This window comes from Mustelus asterias, chromosome 9, assembly GCF_964213995.1.
Source record: "Mustelus asterias chromosome 9, sMusAst1.hap1.1, whole genome shotgun sequence".
NCBI lineage: Eukaryota > Metazoa > Chordata > Chondrichthyes > Carcharhiniformes > Triakidae > Mustelus > Mustelus asterias.
The window spans coordinates 130911155-130937663 of record NC_135809.1 but is presented as its reverse complement, the minus strand read 5'-3'; the positions used below and the strand labels follow the sequence as shown (position 1 = coordinate 130937663).

General features: G+C 43.3%; 1 protein-coding gene across 3 annotated transcripts in view; it reads left to right on the top strand.

The window, feature by feature from the left end:
• The window catches only part of bbox1 (butyrobetaine (gamma), 2-oxoglutarate dioxygenase (gamma-butyrobetaine hydroxylase) 1), a 188583-nt gene that overhangs the window by 81552 nt on the left and 80522 nt on the right, over positions 1 to 26509 (top strand). For all 3 annotated transcript variants that reach the window (XM_078221036.1, XM_078221038.1, XM_078221037.1), the window contains exon 4: positions 22455 to 22653. In XM_078221036.1, coding sequence (XP_078077162.1) covers positions 22455 to 22653 — 199 coding nt within the window. The remainder of the gene's footprint in view (positions 1 to 22454; positions 22654 to 26509) is intronic.

The window sequence follows — 26509 nt, the reverse complement described above, 5'->3', positions numbered from 1 at the left end:
AAGCAACAGTGCTACCCACTGTGCCACCATGCTGCCCACTATTAAATGTTATAGTGTTCTTCTTTTGACCCAGCAGATATAACCTTACTGTGTATTTTACTAGAAAATTCTTATTGATCCCTCAGTATGAAATTAAGTAATCCACTTCACTACTAAAGTTTACAACTAATCTAAATAATATTAATGGAAAATCAAGATAATTAAAGAGAAAAAGGCTACACATTTTTGACAATTTTTACTTTGTTACTGTTCTGTTTTTGTTGCTGTAATGCTAATGGCAGGTGGCATTCATGATATTTGAATTATCTCGCTATATGTCAAATTATGTCTAAAACTAGATTTGCATTTACCCTCATTTCATACATATAAAATATAGAGCAGGAGAAATGTCAATTTACTTGGTAATTTGAAAAACTGTGACAGAACCATTCTAATGCGTTAACCAGTGCAGCTTGCCTAACCAGCGTTTATTATTTTTAGACCCATTAAGGCAATGTTCAGCAAATTAAACTTTTCTTACTGAAACACGTGGGCTGGGAGTCTCCCAAAAAAATTCTAAGCCCCAATTCACATGAAAACAGGAGTAACTCCTGCTAGTTTTTATAGCGGGATTTTCAGATTGAATTTCCCACACTCTGAGCACTGCAGAGTGCCCTAGCAGGATTCCCTCTGAAAATCAGGGGGTGAGGGCCTATTCCTGCTGGAGAGGCCGGCAGCATAGTGCTGAGCAGCCCCTTGCGCATGCGCCAATCTGGGTGCACCAAGCAGTTGGAAACCCCGTGGGCCTGCTAATGATATTTTATTTTTATTCATTTGTTGGACATGGGCATCACTGGCTGGGCAGCATTTATTGCCCATCCCTAGTTGCCCGAGGACAGTTGAGAGTCAATCACATTGCTGTGGCTCTGAATTCACATGTAGGCCAGACTGGGTAAGGACGGCAGATTTCCTTCCCTAAAGAACATTAGTGAACCAGATGGGTTTTTCCAACCATCGACAATGCTTTCATGGTCATCAATAGATACTTAATTCCAGACATTTTTTATTGAATTCAAATTTCACCATCTGCAGTGGTGTGATTTGAACCGGGGTCCCAGAACATTAACTGAGTTTCTGGATTAATTGTCTAGCGATAATACCACTAGGCCATCGCTTAGTTAATTTAAATATTGAAATTGGTGGAGTTAATGACGCTCAAAATCTTGGAGCTGGAGACGTGCGGAGGGCTGGGCGTCCAGCGGGAAGCCCACGAAACGTCCTCCATTGATGTCTCCTGCCCGTTGTGCTGCAAGACCCCATGGAGTGCTGTTTCCCCTGCTTTTAACTTCTAAGACAAAATTTTCCTCAATTAGGTATTTTATTTAGTCAACTGTTTTGTACGCTCTCACCTCAGAGTACGTCATGTATTGTACTCCCGTGAGAATGTTAAATTTCTTTAAATCAAATCCTGCTCACGGCATACTGCTGCTGTTTTGAATGGAGCTGTTTTACAAATTGAATGGATTAGCAATTAAGACTTACTTTTAGACTATAGTTTTTTGATTGCACCTTTATATTATTGCGATTTTGAGGGTGTGCATTCTGTTTTATACTGCAATTTGTTAGTGATTGTACCTAAGTTACTGAAAATAATCTGTCAACAAACTGGTTTAATGTTTCTACAAAAATTTCCTGTTGCTTAGCAACACTAATCCCGGAAGTCAACAGCCAAATGTCTAAAAGCCCTTCAAAGGCTCCAAATATTCAGCACATTAAGATAGTGTTTTGAAACTAGGCTGGGAGCCAGGGGAATCCATATATTTTGTAATTAAGGAAGAATGGGACCTATTAACAATAGTTAAGCATACAGAAAGTAGCAATAACAGAAGTGAATAGCTACTTCCATTTAGAGATCCTGACATGACCTATTTTGAGAACAGATTATATTGGAATGCAGGTCAGATACTTAAATAGGCTAAAAGGACTCCGAGTAAACCTTATTTCTATCTGATAGAAACAATTATTTTTAAAACTGAATAAAAATCCTGCTTCTCACCAAATTAAATTAACAGTAAAAGATTCAGTTGCAAAACATTTGAATAAATACCGTCTTCCAATGTAAATTACATGTACTTTACATTAAAATTGCAACAGTTGAGAAAATCTTCAGTGTATGAAAGCTTAATTGGATAAATTTAGAACCATTTTTAAATAGAAATTCTGGTTCTTTTAATAAATCGCATAATATCAAGTATTTGCAGCAAAGCTAAAAGAAATTGGAAACAGATAAAAATTGCTTCCCAATTTGCAAGCTTGCTACTAAAATATTTCTCATAGTGTAAGTATAAACATCTGTTTCTGTGCATATGTATTTTATTTGGCATGAAAATAGCAATATATGGCAAGATATCCCTGATCCATTATCTGGAGCAAAATCTTGTACCAGAGTATGAGGAAAACATTTTATCTTTTTGCTACAAATAGAGGGAAAGAACAGAAAATCTTTCTGTCACCTGTTTGTCTAAAATGTATTCATCACTTCTATTGTTTAATGTCTGATATAAAATAATGATACGCTCCAAAGGGCAACAAAGTACAACAGTAGCCTCAACTTCAGTTTACAAGGGACAAAGTTTCCGTAAAAGTCTCAAAGGCTCCAGCACCCTGATATTCATTGAAGCCAAATGAGAATATTATATATATATAAAAATCAGCAATAGACTCAAATTGTCACCAGGGAAATTTGGCAATGTAACCAAGGATCAGATACATACACTGATATTGCTAATTATGGATCTGTTTTATTTCTCTGCTTATGCAGAATACATACTTGAGCATTTGTGTGTCAGCTGGGGCTCAGTCAGTGGCATGTTCATCTCTGAGTCGCAAAGGTCTTGGTTGAATTGCCAGGGGACAATCTTCCTAAAATAATTCTAAGTCCCAAACGAGCGGGAAAACGGGGGAGTTTCCGAACCATTTTTTGGGGAGTTTAAAAATCCAATCTTACGCCACTCTGAGCAAAACTGAAGCAAGATCTGTTTCCTGCCAGCAGGGGGAGGAAGTGGGGCCTAAGTTCACTAGAAAGTCTGCTGCTTACATCAGAGGGCGCCAGTGCGCATGTGCAGATCTTTCTCTTTTATTTGATTTGATTTGATTTCATTTCATTTATTATTGTCACTTGTATTGGTATACAGTGAAAAGTATTGTTTCCTGTGCACTACACAGACAAACCATACCGTTCATAGAGAAGGAAAGGAGAGAGTGCAGAATGTAGTGTTACAGTCATAGCTAGGGTGTAGAGAAAGGTCAACCTAATGCGAGGTAAGTCCATTCAAAAGTCTGATGGCAGCAGGGAAGAAGCTGTTCTTGAGTCAGTTGGTACATGTCCTCAGACTTTTGTATCTTTTTCCCGATGGAAGAATGTGGAAGAGAGTATGTCCGGGGTGCGTGCGGTCATTAATTATGCTAGCTGCTTTTCCAAGGCAGCGGGAACTGTCGACAGTATCAATGGGTGGGAGGCTGGTTTGAGTGAGGGACTGGAATTCATCCATGACCCTCTTGTAGTTTCTTGCGGCTTTGAACAGAGCAGGAGCCATACCAAGCTGTAATACAACCAGAAAGAGTGCAAGAAGAAAAGCCTGAAATACGAACAGCACACCTCCTGACAAGGCCATATAAACGTGGTTCGTCCAGCAGAGAGCCAAAACCATACCTGTATCTTGTCCTATTATTCAAGGTCAGGCTAAAAGTTTTTGCCACCAAATGAATGGAAATGCAAAAGTCCCAGGTGCCCTGCCTCTGGTTGCCTTACTATTCACCCTTGGAATGTACCTAGCCTGTGACTGAAGCATCTCTTTAAAGATCATCCCTTATTTTGTCAGAGTTTTTACTGTCAGTCTTTGGTTCTATTTTACCCGGGCTACATTCCCTCTCATCCCAATGAAATATATCAACGACTTTCTAAAATGCACTTTTTATCTAAATTCTCAAATGCTGCCCCATACTGGGAACTTTTACTTTTGACAATATATACTTACTCATAGAGACATGCTACGAGATTAAAATAAAGCAGTTTACAATATATCTTTTATGCATCAACATTGAATTTAAAAATTTTTGTTTGAAAGAGAAGGGAAAATGGCTAGTATAGGGCAGCACGGTGGTATAGTGGTTAGCATTGCTGCTACACAGCAGCAGGGACCCGGGTTCAATTCCCGCCTTGGGTCACCGTCTGTGTAGAGTCTGCACATTTTCCCTGTGTCTGCATGAGTTTCCTCTGGGTGCTCTGGTTTCCTCCCACAGTTCAAAAATATGCAGGTTAGGTGGATTGGCCATGCTAAATTGCCGCTTAGTGTCTCAAGATGTGTAGATTAGGGGGATAGGGCCTTGGTGTGATGCTCTGTCGGAGAGTCGATGCAGACTTGATGGGTTGAAAGGCCTTGTTCTGCACTGTAGAGATTGTATGATTCAAAATTCCTATACTGTGATATAATGCGTTTAACGGCCCTGCCCAGTTGTATATTATTAGCTTGTTTCGGTGTTCTAAATCTGTTTGCAGAACCCCATTGCCCAGAAGCCATCTCCTACAATTTATGCTGATAAATCTAATTTCAATAGACTTGCAGACTTGCATGAGACTTATAGATGGAGGTAACACTCGTCTGTTGAAACCAGAGTTACATCACATACACCAGAGGTCCGATTTTAACTGGGGTGTGAGTTATGCAGACAGGGACCAAAGTGGCAGCAAATCAGTTGCAAGATCCAGTGTAAAAATGGCACTCAACAGTTTCTGAAATCTGACCAATAAGAAAAGAGCCCAATGTTGGGAATTAAAACTTTTATGGACCCTGAAAACTAGGTCTGAAATAATGACTGAAGGAATCTCTGATAAAACGATAGCACCCTACAGAAACAATGAGGAAGGTGAAAGGTATGTTACTCTGTAATATTGCAATATTGCAATATCTTGCAATATTGCAAGAGAGAAAAGCATTTTCACAGGCATGTAATACGGATCTGAATTTAACACTTTTTCCACGATAAGTTTAAAGGGACAGTTACCTTGCAACTGGCAATTTAATATACATTTTATTGATGGCTCTGCATTGCTCCTTGGCATCTAATTGAGAGTTAAATATTAGCGTTGAGGAATATTTTTCTAATTCATTCAAAGTGAAATTTAAAAGTCTCCACAGAGCCAAATGGACTACCTGGGAATTTATAAAATTTACTTTGCACAGATAGAAGCCATACAAGCCAGTAGCACAGAATTCGTACAACACAGAAGGAGGCCATTTGGCCCATCAAGCCTTCACCAACAACAATCCCACCCAGGCCCTATCCCTGTAACCCCATGTATTTACCCTGCTAATCCCCCTGACAGTAAGGGGCAATTTAGCATTGCAAATCCACCTAACCTGCACATCTTTGGAGTGTGAGAGGAAACTGGAGCACCCGGAGGAAACCCACACAGACACGGGAAGAACTAGCGAGATGGATTCAGAACTGGCTCGGCCATAGAAGACAGAAGGTAGTGGTGGAAGGGTATTTTTCTGAATGGAGGTCTGTAACCAGTGGTGTTCTTAGAATCTTAGAATCCCTACAGCACAGAAAGAGGCCATTCGGCCCATCAAGTCTGCACCGACCACAATCCCACCCAGGCCCTACCCCCATATCCCTACATATTTACCCACTAATCCCTCTAACCTATGCATCCCAGGACACTAAGGGCAATGTTAGCACGGCCAATCAACCTAACCCGCACATCTTTGGACTGTGGGAGGAAACCGGAGCACCCAGAGAAAACCCACGCAGACACGAGGAGAATGTGCAAACTCCACACAGACAGTGACCCAAGCCGGGAATCGAACCCAGGTCCCTGGAGCTGTGAAGCAGCAGTGCTAACCACTATGCTACCGTGCTGCCCGTGTTCCTCAAGGATCAGTGCTGGGACCTCTGTTGTTTGTAATGTATATAAATGACTCAGAAGAAAGCATAGCTGGTCTGATTAGCAAGTTTGCGGATGATACTAAGATTGGTGGAGTTGCGGATAGTGATGAAGATTGCAGGATACAGATAGGCTGGAAAATTGAGCAGAGAAATGGCAGATAGAATTTAATCCAGACAAATGTGAGGTGTTGCATTTTGGTAGATCCAATTCAGGTGGGAGCTATAAAATAAACGGCAGAACCATCAGTATAGACACGCAGAGAGATCTGGAAGTACAGGTCCACAGATCCTTAAAAATGGCAGCACAGGTGGAAAAGGTGGTGAAGAAAGCATATGGCACGCTCGCCTTCATCGGGTGGGGCATGGAGTATGAAAGTTGGCAAATTATGTTACAGTTACATAAAACATTGGTTAGGCCACATTTGGAATACTGTGACCAATTCTGGGTGCCAGACTACCAGAAGGACATGGAGGCTTTAGAGGGAGTACAGAGAAGGTTGACCAGGATGTTGCCTGGTATGGAGGGTATTAGCTTTGGGGAGAGATTGAATAAACTGGGATTTTCTCTCTGGAAAGACGGAGGCTGAAGGTGACCTGATAGAAGTTTACAAAAGTGTGAGGGGCATAGATAAAGTGAACAGGTGGAAGTTTTTTCCCAGGGCAGAAATGACAATTACAAGGGGGCACAAGTTCAAGGTAAGGGGGGAAAGGTTCAGTAGGGATATGCGGGGGAAGTTTTTTTACACAGAGGATGGTGGGTGCCTGGAATGCACTGCCAAGTGAGGTGGTTGAGGCAGGCATGTTGGTGACATTTAAGACTTATCTGGACAGACACATGAACAGGCGGGAATAAAGGGATGCAGGCTTTTGGTCTAGATAGGACAACATGATCGGCACAGGCTGGGTGGGCCGAAGGGTCTGTTCTTGTACTGTACGACATAGAGCATAGAACAGTACAGCACAGAACAGGCCCTTCGGCCCACGATGTTGTGCCGAGCTTTATCTGAAACCAAGATCAAGCTATCCCACTCCCTATCATCCTGGTGTGCTCCATGTGCCTATCCAATAACTGCTTAAATGTTCCTAAAGTGTCTGACTCCACTATCACTGCAGGCAGTCCATTCCACACCCCAACCACTCTCTGCGTAAAGAACCTACCTCTGATATCCTTCCTGTATCTCCCACCACGAACCCTATAGTTATGCCCCCTTGTAATAGCTCCATCCACCCGAGGAAATAGTCTTTGAATGTTCACTCTATCTATCCCCTTCATCATTTTATAAACCTCTATTAAGTCTCCCCTCAGCCTCCTCCGCTCCAGAGAGAACAGCCCTAGCTCCCTCAACCTTTCCTCATAAGACCTACCCTCCAAACCAGGCAGCATCCTGGTAAATCTCCTCTGCACTCTTTCCAGCGCTTCCACATCCTTCTTATAGTGAGGTGACCAGAACTGCACACAATATTCCAAATGTGGTCTCACCAAGGTCCTGTACAGTTGCAGCATAACCCCACGGCTCTTAAACTCCAATCCCCTGTTAATAAAAGCTAACACACTATCGGCCTTCTTCACAGCTCTATCCACTTGAGTGGCAACCTTTAGAGATCTGTGGATATGAACCCCAAGATCTCTCTGTTCCTCCACAGTCTTCAGAACCCTACCTTTGACCCTGTAATCCACCTTTAAATTTGTCCTACCAAAATGAATCACCTCACATTTATCAGGGTTAAACTCCATTTGCCATTTTTCAGCCCAGCTTTGCATCCTATCTATGTCTCTTTGCAGCCTACACCAGCCCTCCACCTCATCCACTACTCCACCAATCTTGGTGTCATCAGCAAATTTACTGATCCACCCTTCAGCCCCCTCCTCTAAGTCATTAATAAAAATCACAAAGAGCAGAGGACCAAGCACTGATCCCTGCGGCACTCCGCTAGCAACCTGCCTCCAATCCGAAAATTTTCCATCAACCACCACCCTCTGTCTTCGATCAGACAGCCAGTTACCTATCCAATCGGCCAACTTTCCCTCTATCCCACACCTCCTCACTTTCATCATAAGCCGACCATGGGGGACCTTATCAAACGCCTTACTAAAATCCATGTATATGACATCAACTGCCCTACCTTCATCAACACACTTAGTTACCTCCTCACAGAATTCTATCAAATTTGTGAGGCTCGACTTGCCCTTCACAAATCCGTGCTGACTATCCCGGATTAGTCCACATCTTTCTAAATGGTCGTAAATCCCATCTCTAAGGACCTTTTCCATCAATTTACCAACCACCGAAGTAAGACTAACCGGTCTATAATTACCAGGGTCATTTCTATTCCCTTTCTTAAACAGAGGAACAACATTCGCCATTCTCCAGTCCTCTGGCACCATCCCCGTGGACAGCGAGGACCCAAAGATCAAAGCCAAAGGCTCTGCAATCTCATCCCTTGCCTCCCAAAGAATCCTAGGATACATTTCATCAGGCCCAGGGGACTTATCGACCTTCAGTTTATTCAAAACTGCCAGGACATCCTCCCTCCGAACATCTATTTCCTCCAGCCTATTAGCCTGTAACACCTTCTCTTCCTCAAAAACATGGCCCCTCTCCTTGGTGAACACTGAAGAAAAGTATTCATTCATCACCTCGCCTATCTCCACTGACTCCATACACAAGTTCCCACTACTGTCCTTGACCGGCCCTAACCTCACCCTGGTCATTCTCTTGTTCTTTGCTCTTCTTTGTTCACACAGACAGTCACCCAAAGCCGGAATTGAACACGGGTCTCTGGCACTGTAAGGCAGCAGTGCTAACCATAGCAGTACAAGATAACATCCTGGACATGACCAGACCCTACTTACTGAAATCCAATCCTTGCTGCTTTGTATGTGGTATAATTTACAGTAATCCAAAACTGAAAGAATCATGTCTTAGTACAAAGTGTGTAGTATAATGGCCTACAATAAACAAATTATTACATTTAGCACAAGAGTAAAAGACAAAGGGCCCAATTTTACCATCAGATTGCACCTGTTTTCCGGGGTGAAAACTTGGTAAAGTCGGGCATGAGGTGAGTAGCGCAATCAGCACCCACCTCCGCGCCGGTTTCCCCTTTACCAAGGGCTGAAAATGGTCGCGGTCGGGACCACGCCCAAAATGGGCGTGACGTCAATTTAAATGCATTTACATGCATTTAAATTGACTTAATGGGCTGCATGCCCAAACTTCCCCCTTTACCACTGCGTTTGCCCGTCCAGATTTGGCACGAAACAGACATGGTCCGCAAAGGTCCAATTTGGGCGCTCCAGCTTCTGAGGAGGTAATTTCCGAGCGTCTGGTGGCTCTCTGCTTCAGATCGGTGGGGCGGGGGAGGGAGGTGAGTCAGATGGCTCCCTGACTCAGATCGGTGGTGGGGGTGGGGGGAAGAGGGAGGTCGGTCAGATGGTTTTCTGACTCAGATTGGGGGAGGGGAGGTAGGTCAGATGGCTTTCTGACTCAAATCGGGGAGGGGTGGGTCAGATGACTCTCTGACTCAGATCAAGGGGCGGGGGGGGGAGGTGGATCAGATGGCTCCCTGACTCAGATCGGGGGTGGGGAGGGGAAGGTGGGTCAGATGGTTCTTTGACTCATGGGTGTGATCAGTGAGGGGGGCAGGGGGGTCCGCTGCTACTCTGTGTGTGATTAGTGGAAGGGTAGGGGCCCATAATCGGTCTGGGGGTGGGGGGGGGGTGGAAATGGGGTCAGTAATGTTGTGGGGGTGGGACAATGTCTGTAGGGACCAGGGGGGCAGGCATTATCCGGCCCGGGAGCGAAGTGGCAGGGGAGCGCTTTTCTATCTTTTTTTTCTGCGCATGCGTAGTTGGAGGCGCCGATCAGAGCTGCAGGATTTCAGACACGTTAAACCCTGCCCACAGGCTTCTGCAGCGCAATTCAGAATCACTGCTATTATTTCAGGCAGAGTGTGTATGGGGGCACCATGAGAACGGGTCGAAAAGTCGGATCTGAAACACTCCCAGTTTCAAGTCCGCCGAGCACTTCAAATGAAAATGGGCCCAAAGTGTGTCATTGTCATAAATACAATGGGAGGCAATGGCCTAGTGGTACAATCTCGGGACTATTAATCCAGAAACTCAGCTAATGCTCTGGGGACCCGGGTTCAAATCTCACCATGGCAGATATTGGAATTTGAATTCAATCTTTAAAAATCTGGAATTAAGAATCTACTGATGACCATGAAACTATTGCCGATTGTTGGAAAAACCCATCTGGTTCACTAATGTCCTTTAGGGAAGGAAATCTGCTGTCCTTACCTGCTCTGGCCTACATGTGACTCCAGAACCATAGCAATGTGGTTGACTCTTAACTGCCCTTCAAGGGCAACAAGGAATGGGCAATAAATGCTGGCCAGCCAGCGACGCCCAGGTCCCACAAATGGGTGAAAAAAGAACTGCTGGAATCAATAAAATGGTTGCAGAATTCCAATGTATTCAATGAACTGTCTGAGATTGGGCAAAGCAGGTGCTCTGAAGATGTTGACATTGTCAGAAACCCCACTTTCAGCTACTTTGTACAATGTGGGGCAAGTTAATGATAGGAGTCCCACCAGCAAAAGGCAAGATACTCCTTTTTATATCCAGAAAACTATATGGTGGAGTTTGGAGAGCAATTGTGTGTGATCAAAACTACAGCATTTAAAGGCAGAATGCATCTTAGAAGCGGTTTAAGTAAAAAGGAAATGGAGATAGTAACAGGGAAGAGGAGGAGGGGGAAGAGCAGTGAATTTCATAGGAAGTGACCTAAAGCTTCTCTTAGCTGGGAGGGGATGCAAATTTTTTTGGGCAAGAGGGAAGAAACTCTGCAGCTCACATTAGATGAAAAGAAGTAACGTTGGCAGTGAGTGAGACCTCTCTAACCCCGAAGGATGCCCCTCCAATATCAGAATTTAATGATCTGACAAAAGGGCAACAAAGACATCTGTCTGGCAAAAACGCACAGGAAGGAAAAAAACTTCCCTTCGCCTGAATTGTCAAGTATATGCCCTTTGGAAGGTCACGTTAAACAATAACTTTCCAGTTGCAGTTTGTCAATCACCAGGAGTCCTCCAATTAACCTTCCCTCCCATGCAGGCTTATTTTGTAAAACATTGGCCGGAATTCTTCACGCCCCACTACTGTTGCCAGCGAAGACGGAGAATTTGGCATTCAGCCAAATCTTCATTCATTGCAGCGGGGCAGGAAAACCCCACTGGCATGAACAGCCGGAAAATCCCACCTGTCATCCTTCAATTTAGAGCTCTCATGTAGTACTGGTATTACTTTTTCCCTTGCAATAGTTGAATGTTGATGGTAAGTGAAGAGAAAGATTTTGAGACTATAAAAAATTAAAACTACTCAATCTTCTTCCAGTAAATATAGTTTATAATCACAGAAACTGTGGAGGAGCAAAGTAATTTCGACGTCTATGTACACAAAATACGACATGGACTGATACAAAAAACCATCAAAAAGCCAAAGAGAATAACAGCAAATTAGTGTCGATGCTGGAATCTGAAACAAAAACAGAAAATGCTGGAAAATCCCAGCAGGTCTGACAACATCTATGGAGAGAGAACAGAGCCAATGTTTCAAGTCAGGATGGCTCTTCATCAGAGCAAAAGAGAACGTTGGCTTTTATTTCACGGGTTCTCAAGTTCAATGGAGAGAAAGATGTGGTTAAACCTGATCTAGAATACTGGGCACTGCATCTCTGTAAAGATATATTGGTCTTGGATATGGCACTGAACACACTGACAAGAATAATACCTGCCTAAAGTATATTATGAGGATTGTTTGCAAAAACATGGCTTGTATTCCCTCAAGCTTATAAGACTGAGGAGTGATCTAATCATTGTTTAAAATGTTAAGAGTATTCAGTCGAGTAGATACAAAGAAATGATAGCCTCTAATGGAGAAATAAAAAACAGGGGACCAATCTTTAAACTATAGCTTGGCCACTTAGGAATGCAATCAGGAAGCATTTCTTCATACAAAAGGTAGAAGAAACTGAAACACTCTCTCCTAAAAGGCTTTGGATGTAGGGGCAATTGAAACTTTTGAGATTGATGACTTTTGTTAAGGTTATCAAACTATCTGGGTGAAAGGTAGGTAAATAAGGTTGAGGCACAGATCAGCCATGACCTAATTGAGGGGCTGAATTGGCCAACTCCTGTTCCTTTCTTCCAAACTTGGCTGCTTTAACTGTGTTTATTGCTTTGGCTTGAGGCAATGTTTGGGGAATGCAGCTGAGGGACAACGGAAAATCGTATGTCTTGGACATGCAGCTCAATTGTGCAAGATGATAAATGGTCTTTGTGCATTTTACTGCCAATCAGACTGCAATTTCTGCAAAACCCAGATTTCCATTTTACCTCGGATCTTCAGAAGCATATGTTCCTAGGTGAACAAACTGAAACAATTTTGGCTGCAGATAATGTTTCCTTTGTCCCTCGGGAACAAACAAAACATTGCTAAATTGACATCAAAATAGTAAAGTACAATCCCTGAGCCAAGCTCCTCTTGTTCAAAGTCAAAGCCATTCAATTAATCCTGAGGTACATGACATAATTCTTCTTGTAGACCAAAAAAACTGATTAAGTATTGCAATTGAAGTGGACATAGCCAGTTACTTGGCTGTGCACAGAAGAGTTTCTTGGCAGTGGACAGGAAGAATACTTCAGGCCAACACAGTAAATATAATTGCTGACACTTTTTGGAACCCTAATTATTTTGAGAGTCACAGATCATCCTTGCTTGGCACTCGCTACACTGCTTTGCCCACCATAAATATTGGTGTTACAGGTTCATGTGAAATTTTAAAATAGAAGTACATTCTTAAGGAACAAAAGATGAAATTGAATTGAAATAAAAGCTGATGTGATTCCTGTGTTTGCTAAGGCACGTCAATTTTTGTTAAAAGGGAAGTTTACAACCTATCAGCTCAAAATTGGGCATTAGTGAGACGCTGTGGGCCATCAGCAGCAGAGTTGTTTCAATGACAATCTGCAACCTCATGGCCCAGCATATTTCTCACTCTACCATTAACATAGAGCCAGGGCATCAACCCTAGTTCAATGAGGAATGTCGAATTTCATGCCAGCAGCAACACCGGATGTACCTAAAAATGTGGTACTAACCTGGTGAAGCAACAAGACATGACTACGTGCATTCTAAAAAGTGAAAGCAGCATGTGATAAAGTTAAGTGGCCCCACAACCTTTGCATCAGATCAAAGCTCTGCAATTCTACCCACATCCAGTCGTGAATGATGCAACTCAATTTAAAGTGCATTTTGCCGATTGTACCCAAAGCTGAAACACTGCCCCAGTGTTTTTAGACAGCATCTTTCATATTAACATATCTCAAGTTACTCAAAAAATATATTTTCTGAAACATGGGCTAGAATTTTCTGTGGTTCATGCCAGTGGGATTCTCCAGTCCCTTTGCAGTGAACAGAGCTTTGGCTGAGCTCCAAATTCCCCATTCTCGCTTGCGGGTATGAACAGCCAGAAAATTCCAGCTATAATTCTTAGATAGAGGAATGTAACAACCTTTAAAGAAAATGAAGCAAATTAAGATGCTAAGAGCTTATCGGGCTTGCACAGTGTGCAGCTGGAATTTTCTCAGAGGTGTCCTTTTTATACCACCAAAACTTCATCGGATGTGTGGAAGAAACCCCATTGACATCTTGCCAGTCATCCGGAAAAGACTCAGGCAGTGGAGTATGAACAGCTTCAAGGAAATTCTGCACCAATATTTGTGATTTACAAATTAATATATAAAAATTAAACATTGAAACCTTTTGACTGTGAGAATGACAGAAACTTAACATACTGGGAAAAGAAACTCTGACAGCACTACATCTGAAAGCAGGCTCTGAAACTTGCAGCTCATAGAAACACAGAAAATAGGAGCAGGAAGAGGCCATTTGGCCCTTCGAGCCTGTTCCACCATTCATTATGATCATGGCTGATCATCTAACTCAATAGCCTGATCCTGACTTTCCCCATTAAGGATTCATGTGCAGTTCATGACCTTGATCGACTGAACCCATTTTGATGGTAATGTGCCTTTACGAAATGTATTTGTATCATGTTTCTTGTGAGGAGTATGTTTAAAATTCAGCTCTGGTTTACTTGGTTCGGATAAGGCCACAATAACCAGGCAGCTTCATGCTGAAAATGCAGGAGAATAATTAATCCTCGAAGATTGGGTGTTTGTTTTAATCTGAGTAATGCATTTTTGTGTATTTTAGGGTTTTCTCCTGGGGATTCAGAGTAGGGTTTAAATAGGTTAATTGGCAAGAGACAGAATCATGTGAATGAGCAGAGCTAAGCTTACAGGAAGAAGCAGTGAATCTCTGTTTGATCCTGAAAGAAGTCAGAGGTGTCTCCCTCTCTTTTTCGCTCTGGTTGTTGTCAGAAGACAGGAATCTCTCCATCCCTTTACCTCCAGAAATCTTCAAAAACGTGAGGACTGGTAGCCCACGTATCAGCACGTAAGCCTGTATTGTTTGCTAACTGATTTTGAAGAGGAGTTTAAATCTATGAGGAATATTGCTTAAATTAGAAATCGTAGAGATAGGTTGGCAATTAAGTACTGTATCTTGTCATTTTAAAGTATTTAAATTGGTAAAAATTAAGCTAATCCATTCATTATAATTAAACTGTATTGTCAATTAAGTTTGTTTTGATAAAAGCTTCCTAGTGGGCCAATAGAATCACGCCAGGAGTGAAACACCTTATCCTCATACTAATGCCAAAATAGAAAAATTGTTGGGGCCTAGTCTAATTTCATGATATGATGTGGAGATGCTGGCGTCAGACTGGGGTGAGCACAGTAAGAAGTCTCACAACACCAGGTTAAAGTCTAACAGGTTCATTTGGAATCACGAGCTTTCGGAGCGCCGCTCACCTGATGAAGGAGCAGCATTCCGAAAGCTCGTGGTTCCAAATAAACCTGTTGGACTTTAACCTGATGTTGTGAGACTAATTTCATAATATGCCTTGGTATTTCTGGTCCCTAACAGTAACTAAATGATTCGTTTTATTTACTTTACTTAACACTGTACTTGTGAGAAAGAATCATTCAATTAGTTGGCACAATGGTAGCTTTGCTACCTCTGGACCAGAAGCTCTGGGTTCAATTTGAATACATGGGGTGGGATCTTGTGGTCCCACCAACGGTAACCCTCTGCCGCAGGCTCCACTGCGTTGGAGGGTACGAACAATAGAAAACCCTGTTGACAGTGGTAGGACTGGAAAATCCTGCTACAAGCCAATGGCAGGCCGCCTCCACTGCAAAACACAGAACATGGAAAATACTGAAGGAGTGTTCATAATACGGTCCATGTGTGTATGTGTGTGGGTGTGTGCACGCGCATGTGCGCACACGTGTGTCTGTGAAAATCGGCTGAAAAAACAATCAACAACTTTTTTGTAAAATGTTGAAATGTGTCTCTCTTGTTTTTCTTTTCCTTAATTACTAGTATTTGAGTAACAGCAGGTGGGATTTTCCAGCACTGCCTGCTGCCGGGATAGTCCAGTCCCGTGGGAAGTCATTGGACTTTTGACTGGGCCGTTGATTCTTCCGCAGTTGGTGCCACCTTGATGGTGCCAGAAAATCCCAGCCAGCATTGAAGCTTTTTAAAATATTGCACAATTGACTAAATATTTCAAATGATTCTTGTTATTAAGGTAGCATACCCCTGACCTAGAGAATGGTCTACCTCCCCAAAACTGCTGTAAATTTGCACAGGCTGGTGCATTAATGCAGTAATATTCCATTTACTGGTTATTGTGTGGGAAAGAAATTGCATCAGAGATTTTTTAGGAACAAAGGGCAAATCTGAAGCAACAGCTGTATTTTTTTTAATGTTTATATCAAGTTCCGAACTAAGTGCTCAGATTGGCTCTCGAATTCAGTGGGGAAGTTGCAGTAATCTGTATCTGCAAGAGTCTCATAATTTTTTTATTTAATCCCACTTTAATTGATTTACAAAATGACAGCCAGTTAAGTAAGAACTTGCAGTTATTTAGCACCTTTCATGATTTTAAGACATTCAAAATGCTTCTCAGGCAACAAAGTGCTTGTTATGAATTCACACTATGGGCGGGATTGTCCCAGAAATCGGTATTGGATCCACCAGTGCCAATGGAGGGGTTGTTTTTCCGCCGTATTGTGCAGCACCCTTGTGCAAAAAATGAACACATACGGATTCCACATTGCATTGCTGGCAGGGCAGCTTCTGATTTACCCACTCTGCTGTGACCTTAGAACTTCGGTAATCCAGTCCTATATTTGAAGGGCACCCTTCAAGTGAAAGGAAACTCCTGGAGAATGCTGGCCACCAAATGGATGCCCAGTGTTCAGTTCATCTGATTTTTTTAAAATACTTTTCCAATTCAATCAAATCAAATCCAATTCAGAGTCTCAACAAGTTGAGACATTTCAGATCCAGGCTGACAAGACAGGGCGAGCGACCAAAATCACCCCGTCCTGGCCCTGATCTACATGAGCCAAGCTGATTGGAGAAGGGGGAGCTTCCTCCTCCAAGACTTGAGCTCATTTGCATCTTAGCCAAAAGGCCGAGATGCCGCTTTTAAAAATTGCTTCATATGAAACATATGAAGCTTCAGTGCAACCCAATGACCTCGACCAAGTGCGGCCGACCATGGGCTGCCGACCATACTACACTTGATCCTAGCCAAAAGGCCGAGAAGCGAGAAGTTCAGTTCATCTGATGCCTGACCAAAACTCCACCCTCATCTGCCCCACACCATATGACAGGATGTTGGCTTGAGCAGCAAGAGGCAGTGGGGCCTCAGTAAGGTCAAGGTGCTGGTGAACAGGGTACACTGCAATGCAAGCGCTCATCCGACCATGGGCGTATCTAGAAATCAGTGAAAGAGAATTAATGTCGGAGATGTCTTTGTATGTCCTGGGATGTGGTTTGTTCACATCTGCCAGTTTCTCCAAGATGAGCTGCTACCACATGGACCCTGGAGGAATATTGCAGAACTCCTGGCCTGCAATGAGTGAATGGTTGCCCGGTGCCTTTTAAATATGGTGCCAGGACCATTGACCCCATGAGCTAATGGCGTGGGGAAGGGGGCGTGGGGGAGGGGGCGTGGGGGAGGGGGCGTGGGGGAGGGGGCGTGGGGGGGTGGGCGTGGAGTGGCGGGCGTGGAGGGGGCGGACGTGGAGGGGTGGGGTGGGAGGTGGCGGGGGGGGCTGGATTCACAGTTGATGAGCAGCAGATTGTGCATGTTTAGCCATCCCACTGCGCAGCAGGAATCATGCTGACTTTCTCACTTGCTACCGGACTCCAATCCAGAATGGAAAATTCCATCCTTAAATCATCTTTGAAAATCTGTCATGGATTTTTTGTTTGCCTACCTGAATCGGCAAATTAAACATCTCAAGCATGCACCTCTGACAGTACAGCACACTCTCAGGCTCAGGACCGATTTTCAATTCTGTACCTAAATCCTGGAGTAGGATCTAAACCCACAAAACATCTGATTCAGCTGGTTAACTTGTAACTGTCCTGATGAAAGATCAATGGCCTGAAACCTTAATTCTGTTTCACTCTCCAGAGATGCTGCCAGACTTGCTGAGCATTTCCAAGAAGACACTATTCTGCTTTCCTTCATTACTCTTGTCAGGAAGCAGAGGTAGTTTAAAGTGATCTATGTTTGAATTGTTGTATATTAGAAATAAGGTATAGATTAAGTGAATTTAATTTAGTGTTTCTGTGTAAGAAAAGGTACAACTCCAGTTTGATTAGTGTTAAATAATGGTTGCATGTATAGGGGTTTGTTTTCAGCTCAAACTGTCTCTATTGTGCATAGCGAAAAGTAAACAAGAGTTTGGAGAAGGATTGGGCTGTCGCTTAGCAACTAGAGACCACTTTTTAAGTTAGAGGTACCTTTTTGAGTTTTGTTTAACTGAACCCAGAGCATTTGGAGCTAGGAAGCTAGAGAGTGAGCAGTTCTCTGAGCTCTGTCAGAATCAGAAGCCGAACAATGCAGTAATGGGCAAGAAAACAAGTCCCAGAAACTGAAGAACAGATCATTCTAGAAAACAAGGAGTGAAAAGAGAAATCCCAGGAAACGGAAGTTAAAAGAACAAAGACCCTGGAAACTGAAAAAACGTACTGTTCATTGAAGTTAAATACAGAGCTGAAAGGTGCAGACCTAATGAAGTTAGCCAGTAAGAAACCAGAGATCTGAATTAACCATAAGATTGATGATATCTTACTACAGCCTACAAAGCAATAGTTGAAGCAATTGAGAAGCAACTGCTGGCTGTATATCCAAGAGATTTTATGGAAGTTTGGATGTGCATGGCTATTCAAGACAAAGGACTACTGAAAGGAGAGTTGGAAATCCTGGATGTGGATCCTTGTTGAAAACAGTTGAGGAAAAGTATTGTTTGAAAGAAGATTCCAAGGCATGTCTTTTCGAGAGTGGGAAAACACTCGTGTGGAAGTTGGAGTCCAGTGAAATCAGTTGGCCCACAGTGTGATAATCATCTGGGGGGATTTGATGAGAAATCCACAGAAGTTCAAATGGGTGGTATCTGCCACTTGGTTTCAGAGTGGGGAGTGTCTGACCACAGTTGGCCTATTGGGTTATAGGAATTGTATGTTTACTGAGAACATGACAGCATAAGATATGCTTTGTATCCCGCGTTAACCTTAAAATCTGTATACATTTGTGGTGATAAATGGGAGTGAAGAAGTATTGTATTATAGTCAAACATGTTTAATAAATGTTTATTTTTCTGCTGCTAAAAGCTAACAGGCAGCCCTCTGACTCTGTTCATCTATGTTTTGTGAAAAAGAGTAAACGTTACAGTCTTTTGAGCCAGGTTTCCATTCTGGCACCTTCCCATCCAGTAGTGATATCAATTGGCATTGTAACACCCTTTGGCTCTATGGAAAACCATTGTCTCAACAGCAGAGACAGATTAATCACATGGCCCCTTGTCAGGCATGGCTATTCACCCTACAGGATGGAGGTTTGGAGACACAAGTTGGCTGCCACCCACCAAACCCTTAGAGGCATCCACCTCACCCTTGACTCTGTCTGCAACAGATGGCAAATTCCACAGAACGATTGGCAGATCCGCACCTTTTTGGGATCTCAGTGTTGTAAGACCCATGAGTTGAGAAGAAACCTGCTGCTGTGTGGTCTTCACTATAGAACATAGAACATTACAGCGCAGTACAGGCCCTTCGGCCCTCGATGTTGCGCCGACCAGTGAAACCAATCTAAAGCCCATCTAACCTACACTATTCCAATATCATCCATATGTTTATCCAATAACCATTTGAGTGCTCTTAATGTTGACGAGTCCACTACCGCTGCAGGCAGGGCATTCCACGCCCTTACTACTCTCTGAGTAAAGAACCTACCTCTAACATCTGTCCTATATCTCTCACCCCTCAATTTAAAGCTATGTCCCCTCGTGTTAGCCATCACCATCCGAGGAAAAAGGCTCTCACTATCCACTCTATCTAATCCTCTGATCATCTTGTAACCCTCTATTAAGTCACCTCTTAACCTTCTCTCTAACGAAAACAACCTCAAGCCCCTCAGCCTTTCCTCATATGATTTTCCCACCATACCAGGCAACATCCTGGTAAATCTCCTCTGCACCCTTTCCAACACTTCCACATCTTTCCTATAATGCGGTGACCAGAACTGTACGCAATACTCCAAGTGCGGCCGCACCAGAGTTTTGTACAGTTGCAACATGACCTCCTGGCTCCGAAACTCAATCCCTCTACCAATAAAAGCTAACACACCGTACGCCTTCTTAACAACCCTATCAACCTGGGTGCCAACTTTCAGGGATCTATGCACATGGACACCCAGATCCCTCTGTTCATCCACACTACCAAGTATCTTACCATTAGCCCAGTACTCTGTATTCCTGTTGCTCCTTCCAAAGTGAATCACTTCGCACTTTTCCGCATTAAACTCCATTTGCCACCTCTCAGCCCAGCTCTGCAGCTTATCTATGTCCCTCTGTAACCTGCCACTTCCCTCCGCACTGTCTACAACTCCACCGACTTTAGTGTCATCCGCAAATTTACTAACCCATCCTTCTATGCCCTCATCCAGGTCATTAATAAAAATGACAAACAGCAGTGGCCCTAAAACAGATCCTTGCGGTACACCACTAGTAACTGAACTCCAGGATGAATATTTCCCATCAACCACCACCCTCTGTTTTCTTACAGCTAGCCAATTCCTGATCCAAACCACTAAATCACCCTCAATCCCATGTGTCTGTATTTTCTGCAAAAGCTTACCATGGGGAACCTTATCAAACGCTTTGCTGAAATCCATATACACCACATCAACCGCTTTACCCTCATCCACCTCTTTGGTCACCTTCTCAAAGAACTCAATAAGGTTTGTGAGGCACGACCTACCCTTCACAAAACCGTGCTGACTATCCCTAATCAAATTATTCCTTTCTAGGTGATTATAAATCCTATCTCTTATAATCCTTTCCAATACTTTGCCCACAACAGAAGTAAGGCTGACCGGTCTATAATTACCAGGGTTATCCCTACTCCCCTTTTTGAACAAGGGGACAACATTTGTTATCCTCCAGTCTTCTGGCATTGTTCCAGTAGACAATGATGACCCAAAGATCAAAGCCAAAGGCTCTGCAATCTCCTCTCTCGCCTCCCAGAGAATCCTAGGATAAATCCCATCCGGCCCAGGGGACGTATCTATTTTTACCCTTTCCAGAATTGCTCACACCTCCTCCCTATGAACCTCAATCCCATCCAGTCCAACAGCCTGCATCTGAGTACTCCCCTCGACACTGTCCCTCTCCAGCGTGAATACTGACGAAAAATATTAATTTAGTGCCTCTCCTATCTCTTCAGACTCCACGCACAACTTCCCACTCCTGTCCTTGACTGGCCCTAATCTTACCCTAGTCATTCTTTTACTCCTGACATACCTATAGAAAGCTTTAGGGTTTTCCTTGATCCTACCTGCCAAAGACTTCTCATGTCCCCTCCTGGCTCTTCTTAACTCTTTCCTTAGGTCCTTCCTGGCTAACTTGTAACTTTCAAGCGCCCTAACTGAGCCTTCACGTCTCATCTTAACATAAGTCTCCTTCTTCCTCTTCACAAGAGATTCAACCTCCTTAGTAAACCATAGTTCCCTCACAAGTCTGCTTCCTCCCTGCCTGACAGGTACATATTTATCAAGGACACGTAGTAGCTGTTCCTTGAACAAGTTCCACATTTCAATTGTGCCCATCCCCTGCAGTTTCCTTCCCCAACCTATGCCAGCTAAATCTCGCCTAATCGCATCATAATTTCCTTTCCCCCAGCTATAACTCTTGCCCTTTGGTATATACCTATCCTTTTCCATAGCTAAGGTAAACGTAATCGAATTGTGGTCACCGTCACCAAAGTGCTCACCTACCTCCAAATCTAACACCTGGCCTGGTTCATTACCCAGTACCAAATCCAATGTGGCCTCGCCTCTTGTTGGTCTATCTACATACTGTGTCAGGAAGCCTTCCTGCACGCATTGAACAAAAACCAACCCTCCAAAGTACTCGAACTATAGCTTTTCCAGTCAATATTTGTAAAGTTAAAGTCCCCCAGTACAACTACCCTGCTACTTTCGCTCCTATCCAGAATCATCTTTGCAATCTTTTCCTCTACATAGAGAGGAGAACACAAATGAGCATGGTTGACATCCAGTTGCCTTAATTATTAGGGTGCCCCTTTAGTTGACCAATTGTGCTGATCTTGAATTCCATTCACCCAAAAAGTCTCTCTTCCCACTTTGAGCTATTTCACTTGCTGACTAACTGCGTGGTCAAGACCAGATTTTTAAAATGGTATGCGTCACATTCCAGATCTTGCTCCACCCACCTCTCCCTGTGACAAACCTCCTGGACCCATTCAATATCCCCATTCCTCTGTCAACCTTGAACCTCCCTCCATTGCCCATGACCCTATTATAATCCACATCCACATGCCTTCCCTCTCCTCAGAGCCAACGCCCTTTACTGTCCCCAGGCCCAGCCTGACCCTGCCCCGCCTGTTACCCTAACACCTATGTGACACACTCCTCCTGAGACCTTCATGTACCGAAATCTTACCCTGCACTTGCCTCCCTGCCCCACCCTTTCCCCACCCCCTCTTTGATTGTGACATTTCTCTTTTAGCACTTGTACCCTTAGTTCAGCCACCCAGGCCCCGACCGGTGACATCACTGATATCACCCTTTAAGACACTCTCTCATTCCCCAACAATTCTCACATTATCTCCCCCTTCCTCCAACACGCTCTTTCCCCCTTCCCCAGACATTCTCCCCACCCCACCCTCCCCTGGGCGCTCTTTTCACCCCTTACCTTGACACTGGTCTTCTATCTTGTACAGTTGTTTACTACAAACCATGTCTTTGAATGCAACTTTGAACAAGGATTCTAAATTTGTTTTGGAACAGATCAACAGAATTGGGGTTCAAATCTTCAAATCCCTACTGTCAACTTTGAGGAGGTGCTGGACAATGATGAAGTTGCCTATCAATGGCTGAGAACTCTCCGTCAAATAGGAATTGTGCGATTAAAGAATGCTCCCATAAAGAAAGGACAAGTGGCTAAATTGGGAAAGAGGATTGGCTACCTAAGATTGACATTTTACGGGTAGGTAAAACAAATAATTCAAACCATTATAAATGTTGCAACAAAATGGCGTTCTCCTACTCATCTTGAAAATAATTGTAAATCCATTCAAACAAACCCTGCGATCAATAAATATTCACATTTGTGGAAGTAACAATGGATCAAAGAGGTAATGCATGAAAGGCTAGTGGTGCAGAATGTTTAGGAGGTTCATAAGGCTGGAGGAAATCTTCTTTCAACTTTGTTCATTGTATTTACTGCTCACAGTATGGTCTCTTCTACACTGGGGAGATCAAATGTAGATTGGGTGACCGCTTTGCATAACACATCCATTCAGTCCGCCAGCATGACCCCCAACTTTCCAGTCACTTGCCATTTCAATTCACCACCTTGCTCTCATGCTTAATTTCCTGTCTTCGGCCTGTTGCAGTGTTCCAGTGAAACCCAACACAAGCTGGAAGAACAGCAGCTTATCTTCCAATTAGGCATTTTACAATGTTCTGGGCTCAGCATTGAGCTCACCAACTTCAGACCATGAACTCTGCTCTCCATTTTGTTTTTTCCTCTCGTGCCAGTTTGTTACTTGTTCTCATGTTTTAATTTTATAGACAGCATGACCTTTATTCTGCTATTAAAACTTACTCTAGACAAATGCTTTTTTCATTTACTACTCCCATTCCCATTCACTTTGCCTTTTGTTCCATGTCATCTATGCTATTTAATCTTCTTTGCTGTCTAACCAATCTTTTTGTTGCTTCACCTAACCCTTCCCTCTTTTTTCAACAGCATAAAATCCATCACACTTTACCTCTCTTTAGTTCAGAAGAGGAGTCATATTGAGCGGTTTGACAGGGTAGATGCTGAGAGGTTGTTTTGCCTTGAGAGTCTAGGACCAGAAGGCATATTCTCAGAGTTAGGGTTGCCCATTTAAAACAGAGAGGCTGAGATAGGGGGAGAGGTTAGCAATGTTGCAACGGTGCAAATAGGTAGTCTTGATAAGATGTTGACTTAAGGATCAGCTTTGGGTTAAAATAGCCACCAAGATTTTGAGATTTTCATTCATCTCAAGAATGTGGTGAGCAAGGGTGATGAAAACTTGGAAGTGACAGGTTGCAAAAGCACACAGTATCATAGAATCCCTAGAGTGCAGAAGGAGGCCATTCGGCCCATTGAGTTTGCACCGACCACATTCCCACCTGCCCCAACCCCATAGCCCCATGTATTTACCCTGCTAGTTAAGTAGCAATTTAGCATGGCCAATCAACCTAACCTGCACATCTTTGGACTGAGCTGGGGGAAAACCGGAGCACCCGGAGGAAACTCATGCAGACATGAGGAGAATGTGCAAACTCCACACAGACAGTGACCCAAGCGGGGAATCAAACCCAGGTCCCTGGTGCTGTGAGGCAGCAGTGCTAACCACTGTGCCACCATGCCACCCATCCTGGGCTTCATTAATAGGACCAAAGATTACAAGAGTAAGTAGGTTATGCTGAACTTGTGTAAGTCACTGGTTCAGCGTTAGCTCGAGTATTGTGTCCAGTTCAGGAAAGATGTGAAAGCATTGGAAAGAATGTAGAAAAAGTTCATGAGTTGTTTCATGGATGAAGAAGATCGATTATGAAGATGGATTGGAGAAGTTAGGACTGTTTTCCTTAGAGAAAAGAAGGTTGAGAGGAGATTGGATGGAGGTATTCAAAACTATGAGGGGTATGGAAAGTGTAGATAGGAAGAAACTGTTCCCACTCGTGAAAGGATCAGGAATGAAGGGGTTTAGATTGAAAGTAATTAGTGAAAGAAGCAAAAGTGATATGAATAATAGCAACGAGTGATTATGGTTTGGAATAAACTGCCTGAGAGTCTGGTGCCAAGACTGTTATCTGAAAAGGAAAAATGTGCAGGTGGAGGAGTGTACAAGGTGAGTTGCTCAGCTGAAGTGCATTCAGGATGGGCCATGGTAAAGAAGACAAGGATGGATCCTGAAGATTTGATTTGATTTATTATTGTCACATGTTTTGGGATGCAGTGAAAAATATTGTTTCTTGCTCACTATACAGACAAAACATACCGTTGATAGAGTACAATGTGGAGAAGGAAAGGAGAGGGTGCAGGATATAGTGTTACACTCATAGCTGGGGTGTAGAGAAAGATCAGCTTAATATATGGTGGGTCCATTCAAAAGTCTGATGGCAGCAGGGAAGAAGCTGTTCTTGAGTCAGTTGGTATGTGATTTCAGACTTTTGTATCTTTTTCTCGACAGAAGGCGGAAGAAAATATGTCTGGGGTGTGTAGGGTCCTTGATTATGCTGGCTGCTTTGTCAAGGCTGCGGGAAGTGTAGACAGAGCCAATGGATGGGAGGCTGGTTTGCGTGATGTACTGGGCTACATTCACAACCCTTTGAAGTTTCTTGCAGTCTTGATCAGAGCAGGAGCCAGATCAAGCTGTGATACATCCGGAAAGGATGCCTTTTATGGTGCATCCGTAAAAATTGGTGAGAGTCATAGTGGACAATTTGAATTTCCTTAGCCTCCTGATAAATTGGAGGTGTCAGTGGGCTTTCTTAACTACAGCGTCACTGTCGAGGGGCCAGGACAGGATTTGGTGATCTGGACACCTAGAAACTTGAAACTATCGACCATTTCCACTTTGTCACTGTTGACGTAGACAAGGGCATGTCTTCCACTGCACTTAGAATCATAGAATTCCTACATTGCAGAAGGAGGCCATTCGACCCATCGAGTCTGCACCGACCACAATCCTACCCAGGCCCTATTCCCGTAGCACCACATATTCTGTAAATCCCCCTGACATTGGGGTCAATTTAGCATGGCCAATCAACCTAACCCGCACATCTTTGGACTGTGGGAGGAAACCGGCCCAGAGGAAACCCACTTCCTGAAGTTGATGGCTATCTCCTTCATTTTACTGACATTGAGGGGAGAGGTTATTGTCATCGCACCATTTCACCAGATTCTCTACTTCTTTCCTGTACTCAGTCTCATCATTGTTTGAGATCCGTCATGGGAGTGGATATTGCAAGCAAGGAAATAGAAACCATGGCTGGAGATGAACTCTAAGATAAAAGCAATTACTGCGGATGCTGGAATCTGAAACAAAAACAGAAAATGCTGGAAAGTCTCAGCAGGTCTGACAGCATCTGTGGAGAGAATGGAGCTAACGTTTTGAGTCTGGTTGACACTGCTGAGATTTTCCAGCGTTTTCTGTTTTTGCTGGAGATGAACTTCTGCATGGTTCCATTCAGAATGGAGAAAGGAAGAGGTATTGAATTAATGCAAGGTGAGGGAGACACAGCATGATCACACACACATTACATGCAATTCGTAACTGGATATGGCTACTTCAGTGCTGTAGAAGGACAGAACTCAGAACAAATGAATTAAAACAGGGAATTTAAGCAAAAAGAAAAATGCAACTGGGAGACAGAGCCTTAATTTATGTATTTATATCATGAACTTTAAGGAAAAAAGCAAAGTTGGATGTGATAAGCATTGGACAGGAGTGAAAGTTGAGGATGATTTTTGTTTAAGGAGGCGATGATTGTGGTTTTGAAGGAGAGAAAAATGATGTCTGAGAAGGGGGTGGGGGAACTGTCTTAGAGCAGCAGATATGTTTCTTGGGTGAGATAAACATGGATTGGGTGGCATGATACTTGTAAAACTTCAAAAAGACAGGAATGCTGGGCTAATGCAAGTGTAAAATCTCACCAGAGCCATCTGTTTATTGGGTTCAATTTGTTTAAATGAATTTAAACTAAAGCTTGACAGCTAGCTGTCCCCTGGTGCATTTGCTATTACAGCATGTCTTTTTTCAGCAATACACAAATAAGATATCATAGAATATCATGGAATCCTTACA